Source organism: Phragmites australis, chromosome 3, assembly GCF_958298935.1.
Source record: "Phragmites australis chromosome 3, lpPhrAust1.1, whole genome shotgun sequence".
Lineage (NCBI taxonomy): Eukaryota > Viridiplantae > Streptophyta > Magnoliopsida > Poales > Poaceae > Phragmites > Phragmites australis.
Window position 1 is genome coordinate 9,492,430 of NC_084923.1, and position 14,769 is coordinate 9,507,198.

The window sequence follows — 14,769 nt, forward strand, 5'->3', positions numbered from 1 at the left end:
GTCTTCGATGATATGTTCGCGTCCAGCCCCGTGCAAGGTGCACCAGTGCCCTTCCTTGGGGTATCGGCCCAGGGCGCTATCTTGGGCTGGGAAGGCTTCGGGGTGCCCCCGGTCGTGACCCCTAGGATCGGGCGGGTTCGGAGCCCCCTGGCCCGAGTTGATGTTGAGGATACCGCAGTGCTGTCACAACCATCCCTTATGACCTCCAGAGCCGTTTGGAGCCCCTTTTTGCTGGCAAGGGAAGAGCATGAGAGCATCCTGCTTGCGAGGCAGACTTTTCGGGCTTGATGTTGGGGGTTGTGGTGGCTTGCGCGAGCCCCCGACGGAGCCGCTCCTCTTCCGTGCATGCATACTCCTCGAACTTGCACATGAGGACCTCTACAGACCGCACCAGGTGCTTGTTCAGCCGATCATAGAGGGGGCCATCAGTCAGACCCTGAGTTGCTGCGTCGATGACTGATGAGTCCGAGATGCCCTTAATCTGGGACTTGGTTTGGGAAAACCTCCGGAAATAATCCTGGAGGGTCTCGCCTGGCTGCTGTTTCATGTTGAATAGGCTTCTAGAGGTCACCGGCTCGACGAATGTACTCTGGAAGTTATTGCAGAAGAGGTCTCGAAGCTGGGCCCAAGTAAAAATAGTCCTAGGCTCCAGCATCCAGAACCATCGAAGGGCTACCCCTTCCAAAACAAGGGGGAAACACTTGGCCATGGCGGCTTGTCCGCCTCTGTTGGCTTCTAGAGCGAGGGCGTACGAGCGAACAAACTAATCCGTATCTGAGTCTCCCCTAAACTTAGGCATCTTCGGGGTCCGAAAGCCCTCTAAGAAGGGTGCGGCCTGCAAGTCCGCCTGTAGGGGAGAGTCGTGATCTTGCATGGGGCCTCATGAGGATAAATCCGAGGCACCAAAAACTGCGCACTGACCGCAAGAGGTGCTTGGTGGCGATGGGCTATGGGGATGAAGCCCTCGCTAGTCCCCGGAGCCAGGGTTGGGACGATGCTAGTAGTTAAGGGAGCAGCGATGGTCCCTCAGGCAGGCTGCTGCGTTGCCCGCAAGGCTACCTGCATCCTCTCCAACTGAGTCTGGAGGGCCACAATGCGTGACTGCTGCTCGGCAAAGGCGGTGTTCACGGCGGTGGTGCCGGCTGTAGCCCTTAGGGACACGATGGTTCCCCGTCATGCTGCTGTTGTAGGGCCCCTGAGGCGTCCCTAACGCCAACCACACTCGTGGTCGCAGCCGGGCTGCCGGTGGTCACAGGGCCCTCGTTCCCCACATCAAGGGCTGTCACCGGTTTGCCGTGTGGTCATTCGCACAGGCGTGGCCGGGGCGTCTGCCACATGTGCCGCAGCCCTGACGGTCTTCTTTCTGGGGGCCATCCTACCTCTCGAGCACTTCTATTGTTCGAGTCCCCACGGATGGCGCGTTGTTGGCGCAAGAATATGTCTTGCACGAACAAGTGTGGCAAGAGTACAATCACAAGAGTGTGCTCAAGCTTAGGGAAGAAGTGGAGAGGGAGGAACACCAGATATCTGATAGTCAAGAAGGATCGGTCCCTATTCTGATGGCCAAGGATACAAACCATCGTTATCCCACAAGGACCTAGGAACGGTCAAATCACTTGGCATAGATCTAGGTGGGATGTTTTTTACTGCTAACTAGAAAATGTTATCTATCATGGCAATACAGTAGTGCAAGTGGCCCTAAGGATGTGGCGCCCAGCCGGTGTAACACCCTAATGGAATCATGTTCTGATATCTAAAAATCATCTATCTATACAATTGATGGATGTAGTGACCGTATATCTATATGGGTCACTTGATTCGGATATATAGATGAAAGTCCTGGAAGGACTAGACATTCCGAATCCAAACGCAAACCGCAATATGTATTGTGTAAAGCTTAAAAAGTCACTACATGGCTTAAAGCAGTCGGAAAGAATATAGTACAACCGACTAAAAGAATTTCTTCTACAAAAAGGGTACTCTAACAATGATGATTGCCCTTGTGTCTTCATAAAAAAGTCCTCAACAGGATTTTGCATCATCTCTGTCTATGTTGATGATCTGAATATCAACGGAAATACATAAGATATAGATAAAGCACACAATCATCTACAGATGGAATTTGAAATGAAGGATTTAGTTAAAACCAAATTTTACTTAGGTATACAACTCGAGCATCTTCATTCAGGTATTCTAGTACACCAAGCTGCATATACCTAGAAAATTGGAGAAATTTAATATGAATAAATCGTATGTATCCAAGACTCCTATTGTTGTTCGATCTCTTGATATGGAGAAAGATCAATTTAGACTACGGGATGAATGAGAAGAGATACTGGCACCCAAGGTTGCTTACCTCAGTAACATTGGAGCGCTTATGTATCTTACAAATTTTACCAGGCCTGATATCTTATTTGCAGTGAACTTATAGCTAGGCATAGCGTTACTCCAACTAAACGTCATTAGACGAAAGTCAAGAATATCTTTTAATATCTCAAAGACACCATAGATCTTGGTTTTTTCTTTCAAAGAAAATAAGATATAATATGATTGGATACATTGGCACTAGCTATTTATCGGAACCTCACAATGCCAGATCACAGACAGGCTTCGTATTCTTATACAGTGGAACAACTGTTTTATAGAAGTCTTTAAAACAGACTCTAGTGGCTACATTAACAAATTATTCTGAATTAATTGTATTATATGAAGCATCACGTGAATGTATATGACTTCACAAAATGATAAACCACATACAACAATCATATGAAATTGGTTCCATTGAATCACCTACAATTATCTATGAATATAATTTTATATGCATTGCTCCAATACTAACAGGTTACATAAAGAACAATATAACCGAATATATTGCTCCTAAAATATTCTGTCCTCGTGAATTGCAAAATAACGAAGAGATATAAATCTTGCAAACTAATTCATGTGATAATCTCACTAATTTATTCATTAAGTCCTTACCAGCTTCTACATTCTAAAAATATGTTCACAGAATCGATATGCGACGACTGCGAGATATGCAAGGTTCTGAAGGAATTGATCACTGAATGATAATATGTTGATATTATATTACACTATTTTTTTTTATAAGTTTTTCCTATATAATTTCTCATATAAGATTTTTAATGAGATAATATATAACTTATTCCTCATATTTTCTCATATAGTTTTCAGAGGTTTTAATATGATCCAAAGATCATATATTGTTCTATAAGCTCACGGATGACTTTTTTCCTTCTAGATGTCTCATATAAGCTTGCAATAAGACAATAATCAATATATGTCATATTATTTTCTCCTTATTTTTTATTAAATTTTAAAGAAATTTTAATAACATATTAAACATAGTATTTTATCCTCGTATTTTTTTCACTTGATTTTTTGGAAGTTCTAACAATATGTTTATATTCAAATAATTGATCAAGTATTATGATCAAACATCTTTTAAGATTAACATACGATCGATTAGCCTAATAACTACCATAAGCCGTTACGAACCAAGGTTGCTTATACCAACCAAGGGACAAGAATACATGTTCTACTGTTCATTCCTGCCTCTCTACATTTTCCCATTACAAAAGATCATTTCCTGTTATTGGCTATCTCTGCTCTGAGATCAGGTCAACCAGAGGACAGGCCAAATAAGCAATTATACCTTGAATATGGATTAATCACCTGGCAAGCCACATAGCCAATCAACCCGTGAATATGGATCTATACTAATTACAACTTCGATTGCTTGCTGAAATTTCGCTGTGAATCGTGTCTTCCTTTGGAATGATGAGTCATGTTAAGTCGTCAACCCAAGCTTCAACAGAACTCAACTGCATACACTCGTGCGGCACAACATATTCAGATAACTGGAATTTTGATCAACAACACTTCCAAAATTGCGCGAGCATAACATAATGAGATGCATATTCTTGGCAACAACAATAGGAGGAAGTTTGTTCAAACTGTCCCAGCGAGCTCTATGAAGCACCTGAACAGACCTCTGGAATTAGGGACGCAAAAGAAAGGACAGATAATTGAATGGGTCACAGATGCAAACGAAATCCACAACTACACCAGCTTAGGCCTTACGGTTCCAGGGCACAGAACCTTTCTGCTCTACGGGGTCTCTGCTTCCAACCAAATCCCGGTAACGCTGCTCCCAGTCATCCATCTTCCCGTTTGCTATATCCGCACAGATCGCCCTCCGGATTCCTTTTACCACCAAAAAGTACTGGAAAGGAGTATGAAGGATATGAGGAAGTATTCTGTTTAAGGGCATGAGTGAAGATTCCCACTAATACATAAAAGGAAGCTAACCTCCACAGCAAGGATAAGTGGTATGAATATCTTCCAGCGGATGTTGGGGTTTGGACCATCGATTAACTTCTGATCAACAGTAATGGACTTGCTACCATTCGAGATGACAACAGTAATTCCTTTCATCAGGTTTGGAACCCACGAAGTCCCATCTGGAAGAATCTGTGAGCAGCAACATAGCATAGCATCATTTATTAACCATCAATAAGCTAGCACAAGAAATTCAAGTAAAAAACAATGAAACAGACAAACCTTCTCCCCATGCTCATTAACCTTGCACCTTCCACTATTCTCCACCAATGCTATTGGCAAGGGGAAATCCTAAAATAAGCATAATGTTGTGAATTAATATTCTTATCCAGAAATGAAATGATTTCATATGCATGGCTATTTGTGTACAGAACGATATGTGATATACTGACAAATACATATTTCAGATTCTTCGTGAAACAATTTGTAATGAAAGAGCATGTCATAAAGTATGTCAGCACTTCAGCAAAAGGAATCACTATTGGCAATGCAAAGTAGCCACATTTTTTCCACCAATTCCGACAACCTAAGATTGAAGGCTGAAGCACATGGAGGAGCACAGCTAACTGAGAAAATTACTGAAGATTCACGAAGAGTATATTCTTGATAAGATACATTACTGGAACAGGGATGATAGCAGAACAACTAAATGCAAACAATACACAGCATACATTTTGCTAATAATTGGAAAATGAAACACAGAATTCAACTATCACATGATATGCACATATCTTGTTGCAGTTGGATGGAATTGACAAATTGCACTACATTCAACAGAATCTTAGGCAACCAAAGTGACATAACCAGGCATAGCATTTGCAAACTAAATAGCTGAAAATCATGGCATTGACGTAGACTGAGCTGACAGCTATCACTGTATGCCCGAAAAACACTTAACACTCACTCTATGTACAGAATATCACTGACTGATAGTCCAAGACTCCCAGCAAAAACAAGGTACAGATATTTCATAACGCGAAGACTAAATAGCATATTAACCTGACATAGGAAATGGTGATCATGCAATGTTAATTCCATAGGATGATAACTACCTAACCTTCATTTAGCAGCTAGTATGCATTTTAGTACTCATTGCATAGCAATAAAAGACAAGATCAGAAGTCCAAGAGGCATTTCCATTGGAGTATGTCCAGAGACAAAATGGCAGAAAATGTATAGTGTAAGCTGCGGAAGCTCTATGCAAATTGCTTTTTTTTGGGGGGTTGATGCCTTCATATTCCAAAAGCATGATGGAAATACAACAGCATAGTCTTTAAGTCCCAATCAGGTTGGGGTAGGCTAGAGATAAAGCACAACAAGAGCCACCAAATATGCATTACCCCATATTCTCGTTTGTTGATTCCTGCACCTGAACAAACGTATCGCAAAAGCGCCTCTGATCTTCTTGTAAAGAAATCATTATAATCTATCCCATCAGGCGGTGAGAGCTGAGCGTGGGTCAATACAACCAATGTTCTTCGCCAAATGTCCTTTCCAAATGCATTGGTGATGGCTCTTATAACTTGTTCATCGAGCGTATCCATTCTGTATGCATCCAAGCGATCCACGTACAGGAGAACATCAATAATCTTGCCCAGAAGGAACCTGCGATATAATTGATAACATGTAAGATGCAAGCATATTAATTTAAAGGGGGCTTTGGGATTTGCCACTCCACTCATTGGCACTTCAGGATTTGCCACTTGATTCCTCACTGGCATGTGGGTCAAGGGCCACGTGTCAGTGAGTCACGGAGAACCGCTTATCAAAGTGCCGCAAACATTTCATGAAGGTCAATTTAATGAACTACCTTCGGGCCTAAACACAACTTCAACTAAATATTTCAGGACATCATTTTGTTGATCTAGACCTTAGTACAGTCATGGTTATGGAGAATAATAGTAAGCATCTGTTTACTTTTTCACATTTTGGCAACCAATGAGGATATGAAGAAATCGATAAGTCAAGCTAGACCCGAGCACTGACCATTCATTACAGAAACATTAGCAATATGTTACTGTCGGACCAATGTAATTTCTATACAGATGAAATTGTTTGAAACAAATGTAGGCAATACTAAGATAACATCCTAAATTTTCCTTCAGAAATCAAGAAAATTGTTTGATCCACATCCAGGACCTAGACTCAAATAATAATACTAATAATAAATTTCCACATTGAATTAAATTACCATACTATCCAAGGATCTGCTGTGCTATTTAATGTTGAAACAATACTTTGTACATGTGTAGCACAGATATCTCTCCAATTCCACTATATAAAGCATCCAAGCAACCAGATACTAAGAAACAATCCTTCCTTTACCTTTCTCAGGTCATAGTGAAGTCACAAGTCTTATATTACAAGCTACAGTATCCAGATCGAACTTCATCACTTACAGACAAGCAACGATATGTAACTCAACACTCAACATGTTGAAATGTGCATACCTCTTTATGATCTCAACAGCCTGTTCATTGATGTATCCACCTTCAATGAGCCCCGGAGTATCAATAATGTTCAAGGTGAACCCCGCCCTTGTGCGGCTGCACATTGTTGGCCTCAAGCCCTCTGACTGCACGGAACAACATTCAATATCACACCCATACATAAGCTTATCCGGCAAGAGTCCCAAACAGAATAAAAACAGGGAGAAGCGAAACCTGGAAAGCGCTGACAGTGGCAACCCTCTCCCCAACGATGGAGTTGACGGTGGAAGACTTCCCCACCCCACCCTTCCCCATCACCAGTATCGTCAATGTGCTCACATTCTTAACATATGAAAAGATAAACAGAGTATATAATTATCACCAATTCTTAAGTCTTAACAACACACCAATCAGAAAACATGAACTTCCTTCACTAATTACTACCTCTGGCCCAACTTTACCATTACTTGTTCTAATCATATGTTCGCATGAGTTACAAACTTGTAATGCCACTGAAGTACTTCTGATGACAATGCTATCAATGCCATTTTCATGTGAAAACAGAAACAATTTATGTATAGTAATGATCAAACTTTTCAAAGTTTAACCGCACAACATTCTAGGATGGCATCTAGTATGGACAGGAGGCAGTAACCAATTCCCGTGTGGGGCGCTGTATAGATGTGCAGTGCAGTACCTCCTCCTTGAGCTTGCCGAGGAGCTCGTGCAGCTTGGTCTGGGTGGCCGCCGGGAACTGCTGCAGCCCGACCCACTCGCGCGGTATCGGCGCCTCCATCCTCGCTCCTCCCTTCGTTCCTGCCCTACAACGACTCGCACCAACAAATCAATAAAAACAACCCAAATTGGTCAAGCCGCACGCCGGCGGAGGGCGCGCAGCTGCGGTGCCACGCGGTGGCGGCCCAGGCGGAGATGCTTACCGGGAAACGCGGAGGCCGGCGAGGCGGGCGGTTTAAACCCTAGCAGCGGAGGCGGGGTCGCGGAGAGGGGAGGCGGGGGTGAGACAAGGACGGCGTCGGGGGTTTATGGGAAGCGAAGGGATAAGGAGATGGGGGAGGAGTCGCCGAGTCGATGAGATGATGGCTCGGGGACGGGACGGGACGGGAGGCTCTTTTTTCCTTTCTATTTTGTCTTTTTTATTCTCCTGTGCGCTGGCGGGTTGGGCCCTGGGGGCGCTTTTCCAGATTTGAGCTTGGGTTTCTGAGACGACAACGTGTACCAGCTTTAACGGCCCAGCTGCGTGTGCGGCCCCGCTCCCCCCGCACGGCACCTTTAAGCTTTTTTATTTTTATATTTCAAAAATCAAAAAAATGCAGAATTAGACATCTGTTTGAAAAAATTACAAAAATAGGCTACTGTGCTCTCAAAATTGAAAATACTATCAAAATAGTCATGAAAATTATGGAAAAAGTATGTTTTAGAGCATGCTATAATCTATCTTTCAAAAAAATCAACTTAAATAATTACTTTTATAATGAGAAAATGAAATGTGTCTTTTTTTCTCATTGTACAGATCATATTTGTGTCTAAATTTTTTTGGACTATATTATAGTATCATATACAATATACATTATTTCAATAGAGTTTTAAATTTTAAGAGTAATAGAATGCAATGTTTTTTATTTTTTTAATTTGTCGTTTGTTGGAAGGGCGGTATCTTTATTTTTTAAAACATATTGCTCATTAAAAAGGTGACAGTAGCCTATTTTTACAAACCTTTCAAACGGAAATCTAGTTTGTTATTTTTTTATTTCCCAAATAAAAAAATAAAATAACGGTACCTTTTCCGTCTACCGTCCCAACTCCGCCAGCCCAAGAGAAAATCCCGATCCAGCTCCCCACACCCTTGCGTGCGGCGATGGGCGATGGCCGACGGCGCGGGGACGGGGTACAAGCACCTGCGGTCCAGCTCCAGTGAGCCGACGCCGCGTGTGCTGAGTGCGACAGGAAGTTAGCATGGTTTGCCCGTGCGGCTAGAAAATACTTTGATTTTAAAGAGTTTGGTGGTGTTTAGATGTAATAAATTTTATAGTTTTTGGAAACATAGAATTGATGAAAATGTGGTCTTTTTTGGAGTTTTGGGAACCCCACACGAGACCTTTTTTAAACATAGTGTTATGTGACTCTAATTTTTAAAATTGTAGTTTCTCAATACTATGTTTTTTAAAACTGTAGTTTCTCGATACTATGATTTTTAAAAACTATGATATACAAACAGGCACTAAGAGTTTTTTAGAACGCTACGGATGAAAGTTTTATGTCTAGTATTTGTGAAAAAAGTTTTACTTCCAGTATACGTGAAAAGTGAGTTTCTTTATAAATATATAAATGAAGCATATAAATAGAGTGTTAAAAAACAAACTTACCTTTTCACTATATAACTTAAAGCTAAAAATAATTTTAAGAATTAGTCCATCATATAAGAAAAATATTAATAAATTTTCTCATATTTTTTGGCTTTTATTTGAGGCCCTAACAATTGTTATGAGTTATAAAAATAGTTTTTTTTAGAGAATTTTAGTTTAAATTTTACACATGCTTTTTGGTGAGTCCAATTAAAATGAGCTGCAGATGGATTATGGAATACGTATAAAAAATTCTATGATTTTTGAAGGAACATAAGATCATTTTTTTACTCTAATTAAAATTAGGTTTTATATGAAATTAGTATATAATACTTGTAGTTTTATGTTACAAATAGCATAATACTTATAGCTTTATGCAATTCACTCTTTAATAAGATAAGAGCTAACATACGTTTGTCTCGGATACGCCACGTGTTAACTCATATCTCATCATAACAATCGTCACCACCAACGATTAAACCGAATCTAATTCCAGCAATCCCAATATGTGTGTTTTGATAATTTTTAGGAGAGCTATTATCCACGCATATCTCTACCAACATATACATCAGAACATCACGATTTATATGAAAGCTCAAATGATTATATGTTGCTAAATTGAACATATGACAAGGTATTATCTAGTGTAATTATATATCACTCGTAGTGGAATAAACATATAAAAGAAAAAGAAGACCAGTAATGTCATTTTTCCACAAGACAACCGACCGAAGTTAGTAATAGTATAGTACATACTTATCATCCTATTCTCGGTATGGTACAAGTAGTCGACACCTAACTTCACCTGCAAAACAATCAATAAAGCACGATGATTACGAAGGTACTCGTAAGACTTCCATATTTGAAAGTGGATTTGTATTCGAATAATCTGATTCATATTCCTATTTGAGGATATTTAGATTTGTATTTGTATTCGTATTAAAATATAGATAACAATGTGAAAAATAGACTATTCAATTGGTATTCGATCCATTTTCATCCTGAAAACTAAGAGTACCAAAGCTGCAGAACCGATAGACGATCCATGTATGAACAAGATTTTTTTAATAATAGTAAATTAATAGAAAAATATAAAATAGTATCTATTTTTTAAAACAATACGGAAGTAGTATTTCGTCGGCAGGCGACATGCGGACATAGGACATGTCGGCACACAAGATACCAATAAACCCCTAGTCGGCGTATGCCTTGCCGACAAGCAATCATGTCAGCATCTCCCGTGTCCACGTGTCACTTATCTGTATTTCACTTGCCGACAGTATACTACTTTTGCAATTTTCTAAAAACGAATACTATTTTAGCAAGTTTAATGAATTTAATATTATTTTAAAAATCGTATGAACGATGCTAGCAGGCCAAGCGAACAAGCCGGATGCGTGCCCGGGCAGAGGTCAAAGTTCCGGATGGAACATGCAATCTTCGGTTTAATTGGTGCCGAGCCGGGCGGCCCGATCCGGCTGGGTCGGTGCAGGGTCAACTTGGTCGCGCTTCAATACCCCGTCCAAGCTTGAACCGAAGTTTCAAAGGTGAGAAAACTGAACTGGAGCTGCCGCTCAATATTCCAAGTACTGATTCCTCCTCTTGAATTATCCAAGTCAATCAACAGAAAAAAAAAAGGCACGAATGGACTAAAACAAACTAATATCAAGATAACAAAAACATGCATTGAGCGATGCAGATTTTGCTGATTGGAGTGATCGAGTTGTACATAATTCGACAAAATCCACAGTGTTTGGTTGGGAGGATGGAACGGAAATAGGAATGTCCCCAAGCGAGATATTGTTCCACTTGAAGATTTGTTTCACTCTGATCTGGGACAAATTAGGATGGGAATGGCCATTGGACACAAATTAGCAATGGTTGCTAAAAAAATAGCTTGTTTTAGTGTTAGTGAATATTAGTGCCATGTTCCTGAAAAACATCCATAAGTGATATTATCCGATAATTGGTAGCAATCTTATTGATTTACCGTATGATTGATTAGTATAGTAAAAATTATGGCCACATGGTTTAGTTTCTCTTTTTACGAGGACAAAAGGTTTAGTTAATTAACAAAAAATAAACTTACTTTTATACTTTAAATTTAAATACAAAGACTTTATCCTAACTTACTAAGCTAAAAACTGATTTACAGCCATCCCGTCCTTCCGCATACATAGTTCTGGTAGATGAAAAATCGAAAATCGGCTCAGCAGTTAAAAATTAAGATCTGGTTGTTCTAAAACTTCTTACTAGCTAGTAGCTACCTCTCTCAAAAGTTGTTAAACAAGAATTTTACACACCAATTCTTAACAAAAGAGGATCACAGATCTAGTTTGTCATTTTGATCATAGTTGCTTCTGAAAACTAAGCTGTTCAAGTAGCATGAAAACACGTCCAAAACAATTGCATCGAGCTATCCTATCTGCTTACAAATTGCATCTCTCTATCTTAATTACAGTGTCATTTTTACACCAGTTTTGGCTTTTGATTTAAGATATCTTATTGAGCCCTCTGAAATCCACAGCGTCGACGCATTCGCCGACACCTTTGTGCTTGTTCAGCATCTTGAGCAGCTCGGTGGCCTTCTCCTTGGTTGCGTCCCTGCAACCAACCTGCAGGAGGAGCAGCAGCTTCTGGAACGCGCCGACCCGCAGCGCCTCTACCAGGCACCGCGTCACCGCGTCGTTATCCTCGCCGTCTTGGGGCGCCCTGCCGAGCCGCCACATCGCCGACACGGCAAGCTCGGTGGCCAGGTCGGACACGCGGAACATCTTCTTGATGAGCACGGGCACGGCGAGCGCGTGCGCCCGCGCGCTCTCGCGGCCTTCCTCCGACGCGAGCACCGCTTCGAGCACAGCCAGCGCCTTCTCGGACATGCTCTTGTCGGCGTCGACGAGGACCTCGACAAGCACGGGGACGAGCCCGGCGGTCGCTAGGCGCGACGCGACGCGCTCGTCGAAGCGCGCCAGGTGGTAGGTGGCGACCATGGAAGCCTTGGTGGCCTGCGGGCAGATAGGAGCCCTGATGACCTTAACCAGCGCGTCTACGACCTCGTCGACCTTTCCGGTCAAGTCCGTGAACGCTCCCTCCCACGAGACGATCTCCTTGATCACCATCACGGCGTTCATCCTTCCCGCCAAGCCCCCGTGCTCGGCAATGGCGATCAGAGACCCCAGCGAGCACGGCGAGCCCAATATCCTGGCGGCCTCCTCGTCCAATGGCACCATGGAAACCAATGCGTCCAGGACGTCCTCAAGAATGCCCCCCGCCGGCGCGCCGTTAGCGGCAGCGAGCGACTCGAACGCCGCGGCGAGCGCGCGGCCCGTGCCGATGGACGCGAAGCAGTGCCTGTTCCGCTCGCTGTCCCTCGCGAGCTCCCTGACCCTGGCGACCACCTCGGCGCACCGCGCCACCGCGGCGTCGCCCCGGCGCGCGGACTCGGCGAGCTCGAAGAGGAGCTCGGACGCCTGGACGGGCGTGACGGGGATCTTGGGCGTGGGTATCCGCTCGACGCCGTGGGAGCGGTTGGCGACGCACCAGTCCTGGATGACGCGGCGGATGGCGTGGTTGGGGACGAGGTCCTCGTGCCGGAGCGGCGCGTGCGTGACGGGGCACGTGGCGTGGCCCGTGTCCAGCCACGCCTCGATGCTCTCCCGGTCGTACGTGATGCCCGTCGGCGCCGTGACGGGGTCCTTCATCAGGTCCAGCGAGATCGGGCACCGGAAGTGCGCCGGGATAGCCAGCTCCACGCCGCTGTCGCCGAGCGACACCGCCTTCGTTGCCGCCCTCCGCGCCCTCCGCGCCAGCAGAGCCATTGCCGCCCTCCGCGCCAGCAGAGCCATAGAAACCAGACCGGGCTGCGCTGATCGGAAACGAGAAGGATTCCGACAATGAGTTCTTGGAGACGGAAAGGCGTGTCGGGTTCTTCTCTTGGTGGGTGTGGTGCGAAGAGTTCGATGTGAAGACTGGAGGAGGATGGAAGAGTTCAAATAGGGAGGGAAGGGTAAAGGGTTTGAATGGGAATGTTGACGTTGAATTGAACGAGTGTTTGAATGTGTATAAACCGAGGGGGAGGGAGGAAACGGTCGGTAATGCCTTAACGCGCGCTGACTTTTTGTTAGGTGCCAGCAGTCCCGGACTCACGGTCTTCTTTTCGTTTTTGGCAGGTCTAAGAATGAACAAATTATTATTATTATTATTATTATTATTATTATTATTATTAATGCAAAAGTTGAGAGATTGCTTGAAAAATCTTGTAATATTTTTGTGTTCCACTACGCTATTCGGATCCTCCGACTTGTAAAGTCAGAGGGGAACAATAACTCATGTGAGGAGCTACATTAATTTGTTGTCGGTTCAATTCATCTGAAGTCAGATGATCTCAATTCAATTGAATTAGGGAACAAGAACATGTACATGATCTTATTTTAATGGAGCTCATGGTGGCGGATCTTGGGGATTCATGCTCTAGCATCCGCGACCTCTCTCTATGCTTGGTGGCTTGACTTGCAAAGTCGCCGAGCTTCACAGAGGTTTGGACTTGCTGATCATTCTCACTTGTTGGAGGATCTGGTTATCACGTAACAACATCATTTTCAACAAACATCGTATTTCGTCGGACTCCTTGGTAGTCCTCATCAAGGACGACATCATCCAATGGTGTGAGACTAGGGCAAAGAAGTTAGTGATAACTATGGAGCGGCTATGTTGCGCTGGCTTGATAATCTAATTTAAGCCAATCCTTTGTGTACCGAGTTGTTTCATATCCGTGTAATTTTTTGGTTTTGCTTCTTCGGCATACGACCAGTTTTGGGGCCCCTTTGGGTAATCATGTAAAAATGTTACTTTTTCTCCTTAATACAAAGCTCTCCTGCGTATTCGAGAATATTTTTTAACGGAGCTCATCCTTAGGTCCAGTCTTCCAAGTTCAAACTTAAGACTAGTTCAGAGTCCAGACTACACTTAATCAGCTTGTGCCATGTAAGTTTGCGTGTTATTACTCTCTATTAGAACCTGATTGCAATTTATGCAAACATACCAAATTCACAACAATGACAGGTTTGATCACTGCACCCGTATTACCAAAGAGAAGAAGGACCATTTCCCTGCTGAAAAGTGAAAACTGAATGCAAGTGGGATAATTCAAGGTCCAGTCATCTACAATACGCTGTTATCTTGTCAGCGTTGGCAATATTTCAGCATTTGTGTGCATGGTACGGCAATTTTCGCCCCGAATTATCAAACAAGTCTACAGAGTCGGATCTGGTATCGATATTTCAAATCTTCACTTTTGGCTCCCGTCGTCACATTTGCAAGGCATGCGTGACACAATGTCACCACCAGCTGATGTCCCTGAAGAATTATTGTTTTTTGAGCATGCTCTCCCGAGAATTATAAACAGAGACTATGTCTCAGTTACGTACGTGTAACCATTGATAATTTCAGGTACTAACTTGTAGTGATCTCTCCCATAGATCTGTTCCAAACTTGCAGTAGCTCATCTCTTCACCGCATGTTATACTTCGAAAAAAAGGATCACTTCACCACATGTCTAGTCACTAAGAATTGCTCAAACCAAGTGAGCTGGTCTAGAAACTCATACTAGTAGTAGGTCA

General features: G+C 43.0%; 2 protein-coding genes across 3 annotated transcripts; both read right to left on the reverse strand.

Moving 5' to 3' along the window:
* Nucleotides 1-3,919: 3,919 nt before the first annotated feature.
* LOC133912010 (translocase of chloroplast 34, chloroplastic-like) lies at nt 3,920-7,915 on the reverse strand. Of its 2 annotated transcripts, none has more exons than XM_062354535.1 (8): nt 7,727-7,915; nt 7,486-7,604; nt 7,023-7,130; nt 6,810-6,934; nt 5,700-5,964; nt 4,582-4,650; nt 4,330-4,491; nt 3,920-4,243 (listed from the first exon to the last, which is right to left on the reverse strand). In XM_062354535.1, the coding sequence occupies exons 2-8, from the start codon at nt 7,582-7,584 to the stop codon at nt 4,091-4,093; spliced, it is 981 nt and encodes a 326-aa protein (XP_062210519.1). In that variant the 5' UTR covers nt 7,585-7,604; nt 7,727-7,915; the 3' UTR covers nt 3,920-4,090. The 2 variants fall into 2 exon arrangements, with proteins under 2 accessions (XP_062210519.1, XP_062210518.1); XM_062354534.1 differs by having other exon boundaries at nt 7,486-7,609; nt 7,727-7,914.
* Nucleotides 7,916-11,532: 3,617 nt separating this feature from the next.
* On the reverse strand, nt 11,533-13,151 carry LOC133912012 (U-box domain-containing protein 21-like). The gene has a single exon (XM_062354536.1). It carries the CDS (start codon nt 12,994-12,996, stop codon nt 11,644-11,646), a length of 1,353 nt encoding a protein of 450 aa, XP_062210520.1. The 5' UTR covers nt 12,997-13,151; the 3' UTR covers nt 11,533-11,643.
* Between the last annotated feature and the right edge of the window lie 1,618 nt (nt 13,152-14,769).